At 43.6% G+C, this 17,273-nt stretch overlaps 1 protein-coding gene across 3 annotated transcripts; it reads right to left on the bottom strand.

The window, feature by feature from the left end:
* Window positions 1-10,609: 10,609 nt before the first annotated feature.
* On the bottom strand, window positions 10,610-16,262 carry LOC143593723 (phosphoinositide phospholipase C 6-like). 3 transcript variants are annotated; one of them, XM_077073264.1, is made up of 10 exons: window positions 15,897-16,262; window positions 14,938-15,134; window positions 14,569-14,704; window positions 14,234-14,473; window positions 13,331-13,358; window positions 13,021-13,219; window positions 12,724-12,841; window positions 11,989-12,141; window positions 11,813-11,906; window positions 10,610-10,893 (listed from the first exon to the last, which is right to left on the bottom strand). In XM_077073264.1, the coding sequence occupies exons 1-10, from the start codon at window positions 16,260-16,262 to the stop codon at window positions 10,610-10,612; spliced, it is 1,815 nt and encodes a 604-aa protein (XP_076929379.1). The 3 variants fall into 3 exon arrangements, with proteins under 3 accessions (XP_076929379.1, XP_076929380.1, XP_076929381.1); XM_077073265.1 differs by lacking the exon at window positions 13,331-13,358 and having other exon boundaries at window positions 13,021-13,275; window positions 14,289-14,473; window positions 15,897-16,259; XM_077073266.1 differs by lacking the exon at window positions 13,331-13,358 and having other exon boundaries at window positions 13,021-13,269; window positions 14,319-14,473; window positions 15,897-16,259.
* Window positions 16,263-17,273: the final 1,011 nt, after the last annotated feature.

Here is a 17,273-nt window from a genome sequence, read left to right as displayed (position 1 = left end):
TCTATGGGAATCTTAGGTTCCCATTGACAAAGTTTGTTTACCGTGTCCTTGAGAGGCATGGTGTTCATTTGACCGAGTTGCACCCCATGGCGATCGCCAAGATTCGCCACTTTGAGTGGGTGTGCCGGATACTGGGCGTTGAGCCCTATGTTGACCGCCTGATGACCTTCTACACTTGGAGGTGCATCCAGGGGTGGTACACGTTGACAACCCGGATTAAGGGTTTAAAGATCTGTGCGACCGAGCGCAGTCTTCGCGCGTGGAAGAGGGAGTTTTTCTTCATATCCGCTCGCGCCATCCCCATTGCCATGAAATTCAAGAACGGGCAAGCACTTCCCAGCCTTCACGCCTCCAGCTACCAGGAGGCGGAATGGTTTGCGAAGATATCTCGGGTCCAATCTCCGGTTTACCGGTTTGCGAAGTCCGGGATGGTGATGCTGGGGATGAGCCGGGTGTGGAAGGAGGCTGATGCGCGCAAGATTCCGATCGTCCTCGAATACGGTTCGAACTCTGTTCCTTACGGTATGCCTTTTTCCCTTTAGTTGATTTTGAATTTCTTCTAACTTCTTTCCTGTTTATTTCAGAGGGGAACGACTTGCAGTCGCTCCTAAACCCGCGGGAGGCTGACGGTCCCGCACGGATGGGTACTCGCGCTCTAGATGAGAACGAGTTGCCCATCCTAGAACAAACGGCGGATCGGTTCGTGGAGGTCTATCCGCTAGGCCATGAAATCCTTAGCGCCCGTCGGCCAGGTAAGGCGCTCTTCGACCCTCGACCCCTCAATGTTGAAACCTCTGCTGGAATTCCTCTAATCGTATGTTCTGATGAGGAATCCGCAGATGGTCCTCCGTTGGTGCGGAAGAAGAAGGCTGCCGGCGGGAAGGGGAAGGAGAAGGCCTCCACTGCCGATCCAGCGCCTCGGTCTGATTCGGAGACCGAGAGCGAAGAGGTGGCGGGGAATCCCGGTGGTGATAAGACCACTGCTCCGGAGACTGCGACTGTCACCTCCGGAGAGCCCAAGAAGACGACGGTAACCGGCGCAAAGAGGCCGGCTCCATCGGGTTCGTCCCCGCCTCTCCGTACCTTCAGGCTCAAGAAAACCCGTAAGTACAATATTCCTTTAGCTTTTATCTTCATAGCTTAATATCGTTAACACTTATCTTCTTTACGCAGGCGTGGATGTTGACGCATTCCGGGGTGGAGCGCAGAGTTGTACCTCCACGCCAATGACGGTAGGCCCGGTCAGCCTACCTAAGGCGACGACCCAGGCGGCTGCGCCTGCGCCCGCTGGTTCAGTTGCTCACTCCTTTGAGCCGACTGTTCCAGCCGAGTTGACGTCACCGCCGGCAGTGAGTGCGATTTTTACAGCATCTTTCACTGAGCCGGCGGTTACAATTGCTGCGGATTCCGCGGCGGCGACTGCGGCGGCCACCGCGGCGGCTGCTACGATGCCCTCGCCATCGGCAACGACTGCCGATCCATCAGGTACGCATGGGGCTTCTCGCCAATCTTTGCCACCTTCCCATCTGCCTGACCTCTTGGATGGATTTCCTTTGGGTTCAGGTGATGGGTTCGGCGGCTATCGGCCTGTTATTGACCCTACAGGTGCGTAGGGTTCCTTTGGCCCTTTTATATATATTTTCTTTATCATCTTTTCCTAACTGCTTTGTGTTTTTTGCAGTGTCGGATTCCAATGAAGTGTATGTTCCACGATGGAACATTCGCCGAGGAACAACCCTTCGCACCCCTGTGGAGTGCGTGGAATGGGCTCGTCACGCTGCTCCTAGTGGTGCGTTGGGGGAAGCCATGGCTAGCTACCAGGAGGGTAGGCTAACCAATGAGCTTCGGGTTCTCCTCGCTCGGATGCAGCCGCGCGTCGAGCTGCTTTGTCGTGAAAACGACAAGTTAAAAGCAGCTCGCCTTAAAGAAGTTGCTCAGGCGCGGGCCATCCGGGAGGAGAACCAAAGGCTTTCCGCTGTAGCTGCGGAAAAGGAGAAGGCCTTCAAGGCCCTTGAGGTTGAAGTTCAGGCACGACTCGAGGCCCGTTCCAAGGCTGCCCAAGCTGTTAATGAACAGCTTCGGCTGGCTAAGGAGACTGCGAGGAACGCAACCGAGAGGGCCACCAAGGCTGAAGCTATTGCCGAGCCTCTACGCGTGGAGAATGAAGAGCTTAAAGCCAAATTAGAGGCTCTCCAGCAGGCTCATGATGCCTTGGCGATGGAGGACGCGAAGAAGCTTCAAGAGATCCTGGACCAGAGGGGCGTGCTTGACCATACTGAGCGGAAGCTAAAGGGTGTCGAAGAGGCTGCTGCAAAGGAAGTGTTGCTTGCCAACCTTAATAAAAGTGAAGCCGAACGCGCCTGTACCCAAGCTCAAGCCGCCCTCCAAGAAGCTCTGGTTGCCAAGGAATGGCTTCTTCGAGAAGCGTTGTCTCAGGTAAGTCTAACTTCATGTCTTCACGCTTTTCCTTATAAATAGAAAAGGTTCTGACACTTGTATTTTTCTTTGTAGGTTGTGCATCGGGTCTTCTCAGAGACATCTTACGACGATGCTATGAGCGCAGCCCTCAACGCTTCTCACGAGGATGGGGAAAAGGCCGGCTTCCTGCTTGGTCTAGGGTTCGTTGAGAAAGGCATCCCGCCTTCCAACTTCCCTTTATTCGATGTAGATACTGAAGCCATATATGACCAAGCAGTAAATCAATACGCCGCCTTCCCGCATCCGGTAGTGGAGAAGGTAAACGAAGTTGCTGCTGCTGATGATGGGCTAGCTATCCTCAAAGCTTTCCTTGAACTGCCACGCTCTACCGATGGGGCTGGTCCAAGTGGAAGTGGCCCTGAAGCCTGATCCTGAAGATCCCTTCCCGCTGCTAGGATAGATTTAGGTTGTATAGATTTATTTTCTTGTAGGCGGGTAGTTACCCGGCCATTCTTGTAACGAATATTTATGAAATATAAATCTTTGTGCGGCTAAGACCGCTTATTGGATTCCTTGCTTTATAAACGTTATATGACTTGTATACTTTAGTTTAAATTAGCAATTTTCCAAGTGTTTTAGAATAAGTTAACCTTTGAACGTGGTAGATAATAGGTGTGAAGTTTTGCTTCCTCTTTCGTGATTGTGAGGGTCGGACCGTCACTTGCACTTAGTAGGATGGCTAAACTTTACCCATATCTGACCTGCGTGTAGGTTTTCCTCATCCTTTTTAGGATAACCTTTGAACGTGGTAGATAGGTTGAAGTTTTGCTTCCTTGTTAGTGATTGTGCGGGCAAGACCGTCACTTGCACTTACAAGGATGGCTAAACTTTACTTACATCTAACCTGCGTGTAGGTTTTCCTTATTTTTAGCGTTGTGTTTATGCGGGTTTTGCCGCCTTCCACACGTAACGACTTACTTCTTCCCCATTTATGCGGTGAATACCGGCACCAGTGTGGGAAGTTCATAAGTATAAAGGTAAAGTTAACACATTATGAAAGGAGAATCATTTCCATTAGAAGTGGCTCTAGGCCTTTTCTTTACAAGTTTGGAATTGATCTACATATAACATTTGCGTAATTGAGCTCCATTCCATGTTCTTGGGATGGGAGTGCCATCGAGCCTTTCGAGCCGGTATGCGCCCTTTCCCATGACTTCTTTGATAATGTATGGCCCTTCCCAGACCGGGGCCAGCTTTCCCGGGCGTTCTTGGTTCGAAGCCTCGTTGTTACGCAGTATGTAGTCTCCTATATTGAAGTTGCAGAGTTTTACCCGCGTGTTGTAGTACTTTTGCATTTGTCGCTTGTAGTTCTCTTCACGCACTGCGGGTAAGTCTCTGCGTTCCTCGGTTAGCATAAGGTCTAACCGTCTTTCCGCATCATTGTCTTCTGGCTGAATCAAGACCCTTGGTGAGGGTAAACCAATCTCGACTGGGACCATGGCTTCAGTGCCATAAGTGAGGCTGAACGGGGTTTCTCCCGTACTGGCCTTCTTCAGCGTTCTGTTTGCCCAAAGGACGTGCGGAAGCTCGTCCACCCAGCCGGATCTGTGTTCCAAGAGTCTTTTCTTGATGCCTTCGACGATGCTCTTGTTTGCTCTTTCCACCTCACCATTACCTTGCGGGTGTGCCACTGAGGTAAAGGTGTGGGTGATTTGAAGTTCTTTCAGCCACTGTTGTAGCTTCTTGTCAGCAAAGTTGGTGCCGTTATCGCTCACCAAATTCTGTGGAAGTCCAAAACGACAAATAATAAATTCCCAAATAAATTTTTTGATATGTTTTGCGGTTGTTTGGGCTAGAGGTTTTGCTTCTATCCACTTGGTGAAGTAGTCGATGGCTACCACAAGGAACTGAACATTTCCTGCTGCTGTAGGAAATGGGCCTGTCACATCGATGGCCCACTTCTGAAATGGCCATGAAGAAGTGACTGGAACAAGTTCATTCTTCGGGCGGTGCGTGTTGGGTGCGTAAAGCTGGCAAGACCTGCATTTTCTGATGTATGCCAGTGCATCCGTATGCATCCCCGGCCAAAAGTATCCCGCGTTGTTTAGCTTGGCTACAACAGCGCGGGGACCTGCGTGTACTCCACAGATGCCTTCGTGTACTTCCCTTAGGAGGTAGTCAGCATCTTGGTTGTCCACGCATCTTAAGAGTGGGCCAAGAAAGTTACGTCTGTAAAGGATGTCATCGATGAGTTGATAATTCAGTGCTTTACAGCGTAGTTTTCTTGCCTGTGTTTTGGACTCCGGTAGTGTACCTGCCGCAAGGTATTTTATTATTGGTGTCATCCACGTTTCCGTGCCTGTTTGGATGACACAAATTTCCTTGTGCGGGACCGATGGTGTCTCGAGGAGTTCAATGCGGATATCCTTTCCTAAGTGGGTGAAGGCTAATGATGCAAGCTTGCTTAACGCATCCGCAGATTTGTTTTCACTTCGCTTGACGTGTATGACTTTGCAGTCATTGAAATCGCGCGTAAGGGATTTTGCTTGTGCGAGGTACAGGGCCATTGTGTCGTTCACGGCCGTGTACGTCCCGTTGATTTGATTGGCTACCAACATGGAATCCACGTGGGCTTCCAAGTTTTTCACCCCCATCTTACGCGCAATTCTCAACCCAGCCAAGAATGCCTCATATTCGGCTTCGTTATTCGTACTTGGAAAATCCAGTCGAATAGCGTAAGTGTATTCTTGGCCTGCTGGGTTGGTTAGCTTTAGCCCTGCGCCGGAACCCTCGTTACTGGCTGCTCCATCAGTGTAGAGTCGCCAGACATCATTGATGTCTTGTGCTGGAGAGGGTTGAGCCTCTTCCTGGCACTCTTTTTCCCGCGATGCGGGCACTTCTGCAATAAAGTCGGCCAGAACCTGGCCTTTTATGGCTGGTCTTGGCTTATACTTTATCGCATATTCCCCCAACTCAATTGCCCATTTGGCTAGGCGTCCCGATAACTCGGGTTTGCCTAGAACGTTTGCAAGTTTGAAGTTGGAGAGAATGGTGATTGGGTGACCCTGGAAATATCGTCTTAGCCTGCGTGAAGCGTGTATCAGTGCTAAGACTAATTTTTCTAGGGTAGAGTACCGGGTTTCTACGTCTGTTAGGACACGACTAACATAGTAGATTGGCATCTGGATGCCTTTTCGTTCTACTAGCAGGACTGCCCCGGTTGCTCTATCAGTTGCGGAAAGGTATAGGATTAATTCCTCTCCCGCTTTTGGTGCTGTCAGCGTTGGGAGTTCGATCAAGCGTGACCGAATCTCCTGAAAAGCTGCTTCCGCTTCTGGTGTCCAGCGGAAGTGCGTTTTCTTTAAACAGTTTCTCAATGTTGACACGAATGGAAACGACTTATCCGCGTGGTTTGCCAAAAAGCGATAAGTGCCACTAGTCGTCCATTCAGTGTCTGAGCCTGTTTGATGGTAGTAGGTGATTCCATTTTGATAATGGCTTCGACCTTTTCAGGGTTCGCTCTGAAGCCATCTTTAGTGACGATGACCCCAAGAACTTCCCTTCTTCCATTCCAAAGGCACACTTGCTCGGGTTGAGCTTCATGTTTATCTTCCTGAGCGTGTTGAAAGTTTCTTCGATGTCTTTCAACATCGCTTCTGGGTCAGGGCTTTTGATGACCAAGTCATCCATGTAGACTTCAAGTTCCTCCCAATTTGGAATGAAACTCTTTGTCCATCAGGCGTTGGTATGTGGACCCGCATTCTTAAGTCCGAATGGCATCATTTGATAACAAAATGTGCCATCGGGCGTCCGAAAAGCGGTTTTGTCCTGATCATCAACGGCCATGTGGATTTGATGGTACCCCTTATACGCGTCCAGGAAGCATTTAAGGCGGAATGGTGCCAACGAATCCACCTTAAGATCAATTTCAGGTAACGGATAACAATCTTTGGGGCATGCTTTGTTCAAATCCTTGAAATCTATGCACATGCGCCATTGTTTGTCATTCTTCGGTACCATAACGGGATTTGCAACCCAAGTTTGATATCTACTAACGCGTACGATGCCTGCGTCAAGGAGTTCCTTGACTTGGGTTCTACACGCGTTAGTTTGTTCTGGCCCCATTACTCTGCGCTTTTGTACGATCGGCGTGACAGCCGGATCGCATTTGAGCTTATGCTCTGCCTTACTCCGGGGTACACCAGTCATGTCAGCTGGTGTCCACGCGAAGATGTCGGCGTTCTTCTGTAATAAGCGCTTAAGTAAGGTGGCGTGTGGGATCAACAATTGTTGGGCCAATGGTGACGGCCTGGTCCGGGTACTTGCCGTTGAAGGCCCATCTTTCTGGTTCAGTGATGGTTGGTTTAGCCATCTTTGGTTTGGGTTTAGATGAGACAGATGCGATGCATACCTGGGGAATGCCGGTGATCATCGCTACACCCTCAGCTGTTGGCCATCCCATCATGCCGTGGACTGAGGATACCACGGCGTTGAATCTTGCCATCCCGTCTCTCCCGAAGAGAATGTCGTATGTGTGGTGTGGCTTCCTCATCACGACAAAGTCCACATCTTCTGTGCGGGAGTGTTTCCCATCCGTAAGAGTGACGGGGAAAGATAGGATGCCCAGGGGGGGTGTTTGTGCTGCCATCAAACCCTTCCATCGATGCGCAGATCGTTTCCAGGCGCTCCTTGTCTTCGTCATCTAGCTTGTCGAAGAACTGCCTGTACATCACCGTTGACGAGGCGCCGTTGTCAGCAAGAGTGCGGGAGGTGATGTAGTGCCCCAGCTGGCTTTTGATGATGATAGGGCCTTCTTTGCTGGGTCCTCCTGGCACTCGCGGGAAGCGCACCTCAGCTTCCTTCCACGCACATGGTTCTATCGTTCGCCTTTTTCTTCCTCTAATATTACCATGAACCATGTTGATGCTGATGTCAACGGGCTTTCGCCCGTTGCCTCGTTACCGGTTGTCGTTCCGTCCTCCCTTCTTGATTGATGCCACCAGGTGTGCCAGTCTTCCATCCTTGACGAATGCTTCAACAATATCCTTCAAGGATGTACACTCTTCCGTACCATGACCTTTTGTCCCGTGGAAGTCACAGGATTTGCTCTGATCCGCATTAGGTCTTTGCCGGATCATTGGAGCTTTTGGCCATGGTAGCTTTTCAGTAGCAAATATCTCCGTGACGCTTTTAGTGAGTGGCGTCCACCGGTGCTTTTGGCTTGAAGGGTGTGTGTGATTTCTTCCGCCAACAAGAGGGTGAGAGCTGGATGAGGTGTCAAAGTTTACCCTTGACTGCCAGATACCTAGCTTCCTCTTTTTGTTTTGCCGGGCGATCCGAACATTGTTCTCTCTTGTCCTCTGCGTGTAGAGGTGTGTACTCTGGGGAAGATCCCTTCCCAGTTGCTTTTCCGTCTCCGCAAAGCGCTTTGCCGCCGTCATGATGGCATCCCATGTTGATGGCATGCCATCCTTACCCGTCAATGTGCGGATAAGCTCTGGGTATTCGGCGCCTTGGATGAAAGCGGCGCGAACCAGATCTTCACTTATGTTGCCGAGACTTAGCTTTTTGGAGTTGAAGCGGGTGATGAAGTCTAGTAAAGATTCATCCTCCTCTCTAACGCAGTTGAGGATCGTCCACTGTTCTTCAGTGTATTTCCTCTGTTGGCTGAAGTGCTGGCTGAACTTATTCTGAAAGTCCGCCCAGTCATATATGTGGTGGACCGGTAAACGATCGAACCATGCCCTGGCCGCTCCGACCAGAGTCATCTGGAACATGTAACACCACGTGGGTTCCGTCCAGTTGCTGACGGTAGCCCCCGCAATGAACCTGTTCAAATGGTCGTCTGGGTCGGATAGACCATCGTAAGTGCCAATGTTTGACATTTGTTTGGCACTCCTCGGGGCGATTGCTTCCGCAATGTCCCTTGCGAATTTTGACTTTCCTGCATTTGTAGCAGTTGGTCTAAAGGTTTTGGAGAAGTCACGCGGGTTTCTCTCCGCATTTGTTAGTTTAAAAAGCTTCCCCAAAATTCCTTTTTGGTTGGAAGTCCGTTTCCTTACGCTTCCCTTTCGCCTTATGGCGAGGGTTTGCGTCGGTATCGGATTCCTCCCTCTCGTCGTCTGAGTACTCGCACTCACTGTTCATATTGAGGTGTTGGCGAGTACTGCCGAATTCGTCAGCCTGTTGAACTGAACGCAAGCGTTCATCCAATTCAGCTTGGAACTCTCTTTGACGTGCTTCGGCCCGCGCCTTCACTTGATCTAGTGTTTGGCGAGGGACCCTGTTCGTCTTTCCAACTGGGCATCAGTGAACCCCAGTGGAATATTTACTGCACTTGCCCCGGCTTGGGTAGTCGGGGTAAGTGTTCGTAAGATTTGTATAACCGCCGGTGTTCCCCCCGTTGCTGGGGTTGTAGTTACGGGGTTTCTTGGTCGGTTACTGGCCTTGGGACCGGAGTAACGTTAACCATTTCTTCAGAAATTTTGAAAACCTAAATTAGTTCTAGCTTTTATGCACGGATGGCGCCAATGAAGAAACACTAAGTGAACCCTGGACAGATTATAGATAATCTGGGGGTTAAGTAATGTTTCCCACGGGGGATGAGGTCCAGCTGAGAAGGTTGTTCTTCTAGAGACCTGCAAAACAGACACCGTAAGCTCGTCACTGAGAAGGGGGGGTTCCTCCTTGTGACCACCCTCCGGCGTGAGAATCAGACTAGATTGCTCTGAATATAAGTGTATATTAAGAGATTGCTAGATAAGATTGAGATATCAGATGATGTCCTTACCATTCCAAGGTGTTGGAGTATTTATAGCCGAAGGTAGGTTTCCAAGCAGGTACAGCCGGCTGAATAGTATTCCTGTTCTACCAACAGTGGACTATGCACAGGCCATGCTGGTTGGTGGATAGGTTACGACCAACAGTAATAAGGTCGGCTGTATACTGTTCCTTTACTGCCGGCTACGCACTGTTCCACCAACTGTAGGCTGCGCACGTCCCCTCGTAAGGGTTGGTGAGTAGGCAGCGGCTAATAGTGACAAACAGTACTAGAGGGTGCTCCTCCTCGTATTGTTGTCGGTGAGCTGTCACCCTGTGATTGGTTTCATGGGCTGCTCTGGTCAATTTGTCTGTTCCGCCCATACCTTAGTAGTGTATAGTACGAAAGACCTTCCAGAAGCATACGGACTGGCTCACTTGGGCGGGAGTATTCCCGCCTTGCTCATTCCTTCATGTGACTACTGAAGTAGCTAACGCCTTGTGCGTGTAGCCTTGCTGTTAGTGCGGGTAGCCTTCCCTGATGGCTTGTATCCGCAGCTGCGGGAACAGGCGGGGTACTTCACCATTGGGAGGCTTTCCCTGCGGGAACAGCTGGCGTACTGCGCGTAAGGTTCTTTGAGCATGGTGGGTCCTGCTGGAGCAGTTGGTCATTGCGCAGACGTCCTGTTCAAGGTTAGTCTTGCGGGTCCAACTGGCTCTGCTTGGGACCTACCTCTTCAACTATTTAGCTCATAAAAAAGTTGTAAATTTCCTAAACTATAATCAATCAATGTAATGTTCTCGTACTATTCTGCCTTTATTTTTATTTATTTAAAGTTTAAACTATAGTACTTTTTTTATGTAACTAATGACCTTGAGAACTAGATTACTCTTAAAAGCCACTACATTCGTATTCTGTTTAACTTCCATATTAAATACAATACAGACTTAAAAGCCACTAATACACGTCAATATTCACTTATCAACCTTATAGCCATTGTCATATGGAAACATGCTAATATTGTTGTTAGTAACACGAACGAAACCTTATGTGTTATATAGTATCTAATACTTATTTCTATACCTTATAGATTCCATTTCATTTTATTTTTTTTTTTTCGGTATTCAATTGGCTCCTTTTATATTTTCATAGAAACATCCAAACGATTTACAATGAAGTGACAGGTAAGCGGGCAACAAGCTGCGCCGCAACCCCCTTTTCGTTTTTTATTTGCTATACGTATTTCAACACTTGGTTGACAATGACTCCCTAACATTTTCAAAGATTGACAAAAACCTCTGAATCCGCCCACTTATTTCAACACAACGATAACAAGATTAAAAAACTTCACCTTTGCATTTTACAAATCCTGTAACCAAAATTTCTGTTATGTGCACTGAACCAATTATTAACTATGACTGTAATTTGTATTTATACAAAAAGAAACCGCATAAGAAGCTTTACAGATTTAAATTTCTCTCCTTTCTTGTTATGAAGTGGAACAACACGAATCCCAGGTCTCAACTCGGAAACAGGCAAACATGTTTGACCCGCAAAGTCATCTTTGTCCACATCATATTCTTGTACAACGATTTTAAGTAATGCGAGTTCGGGGACTCTTAACTGGAATGTGAACTCTTCGTTCCATACGGGCGTCCAGTCGTCTCCTATTACTTTGGTCTCTTTCTTTGCCACGTCAGCAGCCACTCCAGCCATATATAACCTGTTTAAACGGGTCATGTTTATGGGTTTGAAGACGACACGAACCCAAAAAGTTGACACACACCTTAAAACTGTATCAGACACATGCAACCAGAAACACGATACAAATTTTTGCAGGTTGACACAAACACGACCCGTTTTGGTTCAAGATATTTATTTTTTAGCATACTAATACTCAATGACATAAAAATAAAAATACAAATAAAAATATTTATTAAAACAAACGGGTTAAAACGGGTCCATCCCGCAAACCCTACAGGTGAACCCGAGCACAAACCATTTAGCTAAACATGTTCATATGTTCGACATATATTTTAAAATTATTTACAAGAACAAACCGGTTTAAAACAGGTCAAACCACAAATCACTGGTTCAAACTGAACACAATCCGTTTAGCTAAACCGTAAACGTGTTCATAGGTTTGACATAATTTCTAAAATTATTTACAAAACAAACTGGTCAAAACGGGTCAATCCACATACCGTTTAGCTAAACGTGTTCATCGGTTTGATGTAATTTTTAAAATATCTTCAAAAACAAACAGAATAAAATGGGTCAACCGGCAAACCCACCAGGTCAGCCCGAACACAACCCGTTTAGCTAAACATATTCATGGGTTCAACATATTTTTTTTAAATAAAGATACAAACTGGTTAAAACAGGTCAATCCTCAAACCCACTAGGCCAAACCAAACACGGCCCAATTAGCTAAACATATTCATGGGTTCGACATATTTGCTAACAACATTCACAAAAGCAAACTAGCTAAAATGGGTCAACCCGCTTATCTAAACATGTTCACGGGTTCGACCAAAACTAACCCAAACCCGTTTATTCAAAACCCAAAGTCCAAACACATAAATTTCGTGTTAAGTTCAAGTCATGTCTCATGTCGTAAATTCACATGTGAAACACTGACCTTTGTGTAGAAATCTGGCGGTGAGAATGCATCAAAGTGAGTCTGGCTAAAATCTAACCGCCACCCGTCTCCCATATACACTTTCACCTGAAACATCAACTCATGTTTTTTACAAAAGGAATACAAATAATGTCATGAGGTCCAGGAAAAACAAGACTTGTTAGACAACCTTTAATGTTTTCTTCACTGGCAACGGTGCCTTTGGGTCAAACACTTCACCTTTAGGACCCGTGTTCATAAGAAAATCGGGCTTTCTAACATAACCACACGCCCCATTCGATCTGAACATCCCATGCATCATCCAAAGTGATCTCCCATACCCCTAATTCACAATATCAAACAACTTAGAAAAACAGGAAAACCAAAATATCACAAAATAGTATACACTCTAGGGGTGTTCATGGTCCGGTTTGGCCAGTATGGACAAAATTTTAAAATTTTAGGCCGAACCTAACTACTGGTTTGGGTCGATCAGCCTGGAAAGCTGGTTTTACTGGTTTGGTGGTTTAAAGGTTCGTTTTGTGGTTTGAACTCTTTTTTCAATATCATTGGTTTCTTTTAAAATTATAAAAAATGATAAATATAATTTATGATACGACATGAAAACACGACGAACCTAACACAAAATTTACTAGTTTGGGTTTAGTCCAAACGGGTTTCGGTTGCACCCACAAACCCGTTTAGCTAAACGGGCTACGTTTCATGGGTTGACCCATTTAACTTGATATTTATTTACTTTTTTTTAATGTGTTTTATGTTCATGGATTCATGATTTGACCCGGACTAAACCCTTAGAACCTTTGGATCTCCAACCAGCCAAACTGGCTGACTAGCTTCGGTTTGAGCGGTTTAGTGAGTTTACACGGTTTTTGAACACCCCTAAATTATCGACGTCAAAACTAACCTGCATATTGAAGGCAACCATTTGAGCACCATGCATCCATGCAGTCAGTGGTCTAAAATTTGTTGATGTAACGCGTGTACCCTTCGGGAATACCCGGAGAATATACTTTTGAGTGAATCTGTATGCAAATAAACCCGTGTTTAGTCCCAAAGAAAAGAACATGTCCCTTGCTTTCATTGTTGAAATTGTACTTAAAACATAACTATATGTATTATTTAGGAGTTATTTCATTATTTGGAATACGCTCTTGGAAAGTGATTACAAATACTGAAGTATAAATCAGATAAGCTGGTTTACCTGACAATATCAACTGCATAAAGATTTGCAGCTCGTTGAAGGGCTTGTTCACTCAAACTTAAACGTTTAGCTTTCCGGTATTCATCTCTTAACGCCTTTCGTGTTCCATTTTTTGGTTTGGAAGCATGAATTGCAATGAGGTGTTTGTACTCGAGGTCCTTTTTGTGCCCCGATTTTTCGTCTTCAACATCATCATCATCTAGATCATCATAGCCAAGGATTTCTGACAACGATTGAGTCGTTCTAGTGCTTGTGCTTGTGTTGTTTCTTACCTCATTTGCACAATATCTATCGCTTACAGTGCATCTACCATCGTCGTCATCCGGATCACTGTTGCTCTGCCAAGAAACCAAATTGAAATTTTTTTTCGCAAAAATAAAAAAGAAAATTTTAGTTTTGATTAGGCACAAACCAAACGGTAGGAAGTTCGTTTATTTAATAAACGAATGGACATGAACAAATTGTTTTGTTCATATTGTTAAACGAGCGAACATGAACACATGTCTCGTTTGCTTGTTTATGTCCGTGAACGTTCGTTCATTTACGCTTGTTTATGTCCTTTAGTTTACACTCATTTATGTTCATTACTTTACATTTTTAAGTTCATTCATTTATGTTTGTTTATACACTCATTTAAATTTTTTGAGTCCGTTACAATTTAGTCTAGTTTTATTGTTTTCAAGCCAAGCATATTGATGTTCATGTTTATATTAAGTGGTGATCCCTTAGTTATGTTTGTTCATTTATGTTTAGTTATATTCGTTCGTTTGTGTTCATAAACCGTTCGTTTATACTATATTAACAAACAAACACCAACATAAACACACACATTTTCTTAACGAACAACACAAACATGCCCCGTCAGTGTTTGTCCGGTATCCTATAAAATATAATAAGTTTATTATTATTATTTAAGTTTATCTTTTATTTAGTTTCCTTAATATAGTCAAATTATGTTTCCTTACTGTTTCTTTGTTAATCTATATATTGTAATCTCGTTTAAGAAAAAGAATAAGAAAGAATTATTATTTTGGGTCTTTTTTCTCTTCTTCTCTTGTGTTCTTGGGAGATTGACGGTTGTCTCAAATAAACCGTAACAGTTTACAAGTGAAGGAATCTAGTTTCATCTTTTTTGTTGCATTTTCTTGAGCTTGAAGGTTTCTTTACAGTAGTAAATGGACAAATGATATAAAAAAATTCTATAATTATTCACTTTAATACAATGAAAAGAATAAATATTTAGTGAGCTCACCCGACGATCTTCGAGCTCATCAGAAGAAGAATCTTTATCCACTAACGAACGTTCTTTGCCAGCATTCTTGGATTGAAGATACTCTTTTGGAGGTTTTGTTGAAAGAATTATTTGATGTTTTAACGCATCGGGTGACGGGAATGCATCTTTGTCACTTTCCTTTGGGTAGTATAGCATATCCCCGAAAGTACTTGTGACCATCTAAACAACAACCATGAATGAATGATTTAATTTTTAAAATGATATAGAAATGTTTAGTTTTATTAAAGATAACTGAAGAGGAACATGAAGCTAACCTCTGCAACCTTAGCTTGAAGAGATGGTGTAAGATGATCCTCTAAAGTGATAATAACAGGATATGGAGATTTAACAAAAGCATGTTCTTTAATCGACTTTAAACATTTGTGAAGCGTTACTGGGGTCGTCAACGTCCTATTTTATTCAAAATTTGAACACGAAAACATGTAAATCATAGAAATTAAAATCAAATATCGTTTAACAAATATGAATATGGGACATGTTTAGAACAAGTCAAAACGGGTTGGGTCAAGTTGAGTAAACCTTTTCATTTGACCCGCTTGAGATAAAACAAAACCAGTATACAATAGTATACTGGTTTAATTTGCTAGATATAATAAAAACGAATGAAAATGTGGTATGCATACCTCCCATGAAGTACATGTATATTATCTTTTGCGTTATTTGGCCATATGTCAAGCTCAATAGCCCGAACACCTCTTTCAAGAGCCTTTATGATTGGTACTTCGCTAGAATCACTACTTAGTTGATTTCCGGTAAGATATGAGTTATGGCCCGTGTATATAAAATAATGTTGCAATGGAGCGGTCATATCATGATGTACCTGAAACCATGCATATTGTAAAGAACATAACACCAAACACACAAAAATGAAAGGGCACAAATAGACAAGTTAAGACATAAAGATTGTATTTTTAGTGTTCTATATAATCCTCTTAGATTCTTGTTCTACTCCATGTATCATTAACTTTGGATAAAATAACATGTTTTGGTTAAAAAAAATTAAACCTTTTAGAAATTACATGTATTGCCATTCATGAAATTTAAACGGCTTCAACTTGTTTTATGCCTTTAACCCCTTGTAGGAGTTGTAGGCTAGCTGCCAGCGCAAGCTGCATTTTACATGATCCCGTTTGTTACCATGGGGTCCCGTGAGTTTTGGTAGCGAGTTATCATATTAAAAAAAACTTAACTACATAATTTTCACATGTGAAAATATGTGTTTTACAATTTACAATGTGCAAGTTGACTAGTTTGCATAGGTACACTTGAACTTTCAAACAAATCTTTATTACATTATGGTTCCACATAATTATTATTGACCTAAATCAAGGACATAAAAGTATCCCTCTTAATAATTTGACAAAGAACAAATCTTTTTCATATGGGTACCATAACTTTGACTTTTTAGGTCAAACATCTTATCAACTCCAAAATTGACACACAATTTAAAACAACTTCACAAAAAGTGCATTAAGCACCATAACAAAAGATACCAGCATCTATTTGAAGAATGTAACATCAGCAACACAACTTTTAACAATCATTAAAAAGTCAAATTACAAAAAGTCAAAGGTGACCAAACCTGAGTCTTGATGGGCTCATTGACATCATCCATCATCAAATAATGAAAAAAATCATTAACAGTGAAAACATATCGTGTCAAATGCGACCGTGACATGTTCAAGACCCGCTCCATAATCCGCTCCACGTCATCAATAGTGGTCCCTTCTTCTCTCTGGAACTCAACCAAAAACCGTAAAAAATTATCTGGTGACATCTCCGACTCACCTTTCGTGTACAAATTAAAAATATCGATCACGTCACGTGGTGGACCCAGGTCGCTGATTTTAAACTTTCGGTTAAAACAACCGAACATTTTGTAATAGTTATAGCTTCCCATGACACTTTTTTGTCGTCTTCGGTCCTTTTTTTCGTCATTGTGGCTCATGTGGTGGGATGTTGTAACGTGACAAAAATAATAATTATTAAGTTTTGTTATTAAAGGTTGATTTTGGATGAATTTGGAAGATGAATGTGAATAAAGGTTTGGTATTATGGGTGTTTTGTTTGAAATGTTAGAAGATAGGAAACAGAAAGAAATGATGAATGATGATGGTATTGGTATTGGTATTGGTATTGGAGATACAATTTTGAGACTTTTTTGAGGTTTGATTTATTTTTGTTGATTATTTGATTTATGTAATTGGATTAGCATGTGTCATATGTACATTTGGAGTTGCATGCTTTTCGTTTGATTGGTCTTGAATGAAAAAATGTATAGGTGTTTAAGTTACTCTCCTCTTAAAAAATGAAAATTCATGAGTAACGTGTATCGACCCAAACATGCTAACCGAAGTTTGATCCTAAGTCATAAGTCATAACCACTTGTTTTTTGTTCATGATAAAATCTATGATATCAATTCAATATCACACACATATATTTGTTATAAATGTTTCTTTTCTAATGACCATTATTTTTATATTTTGCATGTTGTTACTGGGCTGGATTATATAAAGGGGCTTGCACTTGGAGTTGGACAACTACTGATGGGCTTGGAGTCTAGAAGTTGGGCTTGAACGTTTGTGGAATTCTGAATTCACTTGGATGGAGACGTGGAGCATATAAAAGGAATTGAGAGACGGTGTTAGTGTGTGAGAGCTCATATCGTCTTTACGAGTTGTTTCATGATCTTTCACTCTCCAAAGTATTGTTTCTCTCAAGTTAGGATTTTAATCATGAATTCTTGTAATCGTTTATTATTTGAAGAACAATAAAGGTTCATTTGTGTTTTGTGACAGTTCACGAGGGGAAAAGCAGACCAGTATTTAGTTAATTCTCAGTTTAACTGGTCTAACCGGAAAGAATGATTACAACTTCTAATTATGATGTCTCCTAAAGTTGAAATGATCAAAGTCATTGTATAAAATTGGACTTGAAAAGCGAAGAACAATTGAAATC

Source organism: Bidens hawaiensis, unplaced genomic scaffold (assembly GCF_021521415.1).
Source record: "Bidens hawaiensis isolate Kalapana, Puna unplaced genomic scaffold, B.hawaiensis_p1.1 tig00042569_1, whole genome shotgun sequence".
Taxonomy (NCBI): Eukaryota; Viridiplantae; Streptophyta; class Magnoliopsida; order Asterales; family Asteraceae; genus Bidens; species Bidens hawaiensis.
Note: the sequence above shows the minus strand (reverse complement) of the source record. Positions and strands in the feature narration are given on the sequence as shown.

Bases quoted from the DNA above. Each gene is read 5' to 3' on its own strand.
- LOC143593723 (XM_077073264.1), bottom strand. From the start codon at position 16,262: ATGAGCCACAATGACGAAAAAAAGGACCGAAGACGACAAAAAAGTGTC. The intron at 14,474-14,568 runs GTTAGCTTCATG...GTTGTTGTTTAG, and splicing joins TTCAAGCTAAGGTTGCAGAG to ATGGTCACAAGTACTTTCGG. The intron at 12,142-12,723 runs GTTAGTTTTGAC...ATTGTGAATTAG, and splicing joins TGGTTGCCTTCAATATGCAG to GGGTATGGGAGATCACTTTG.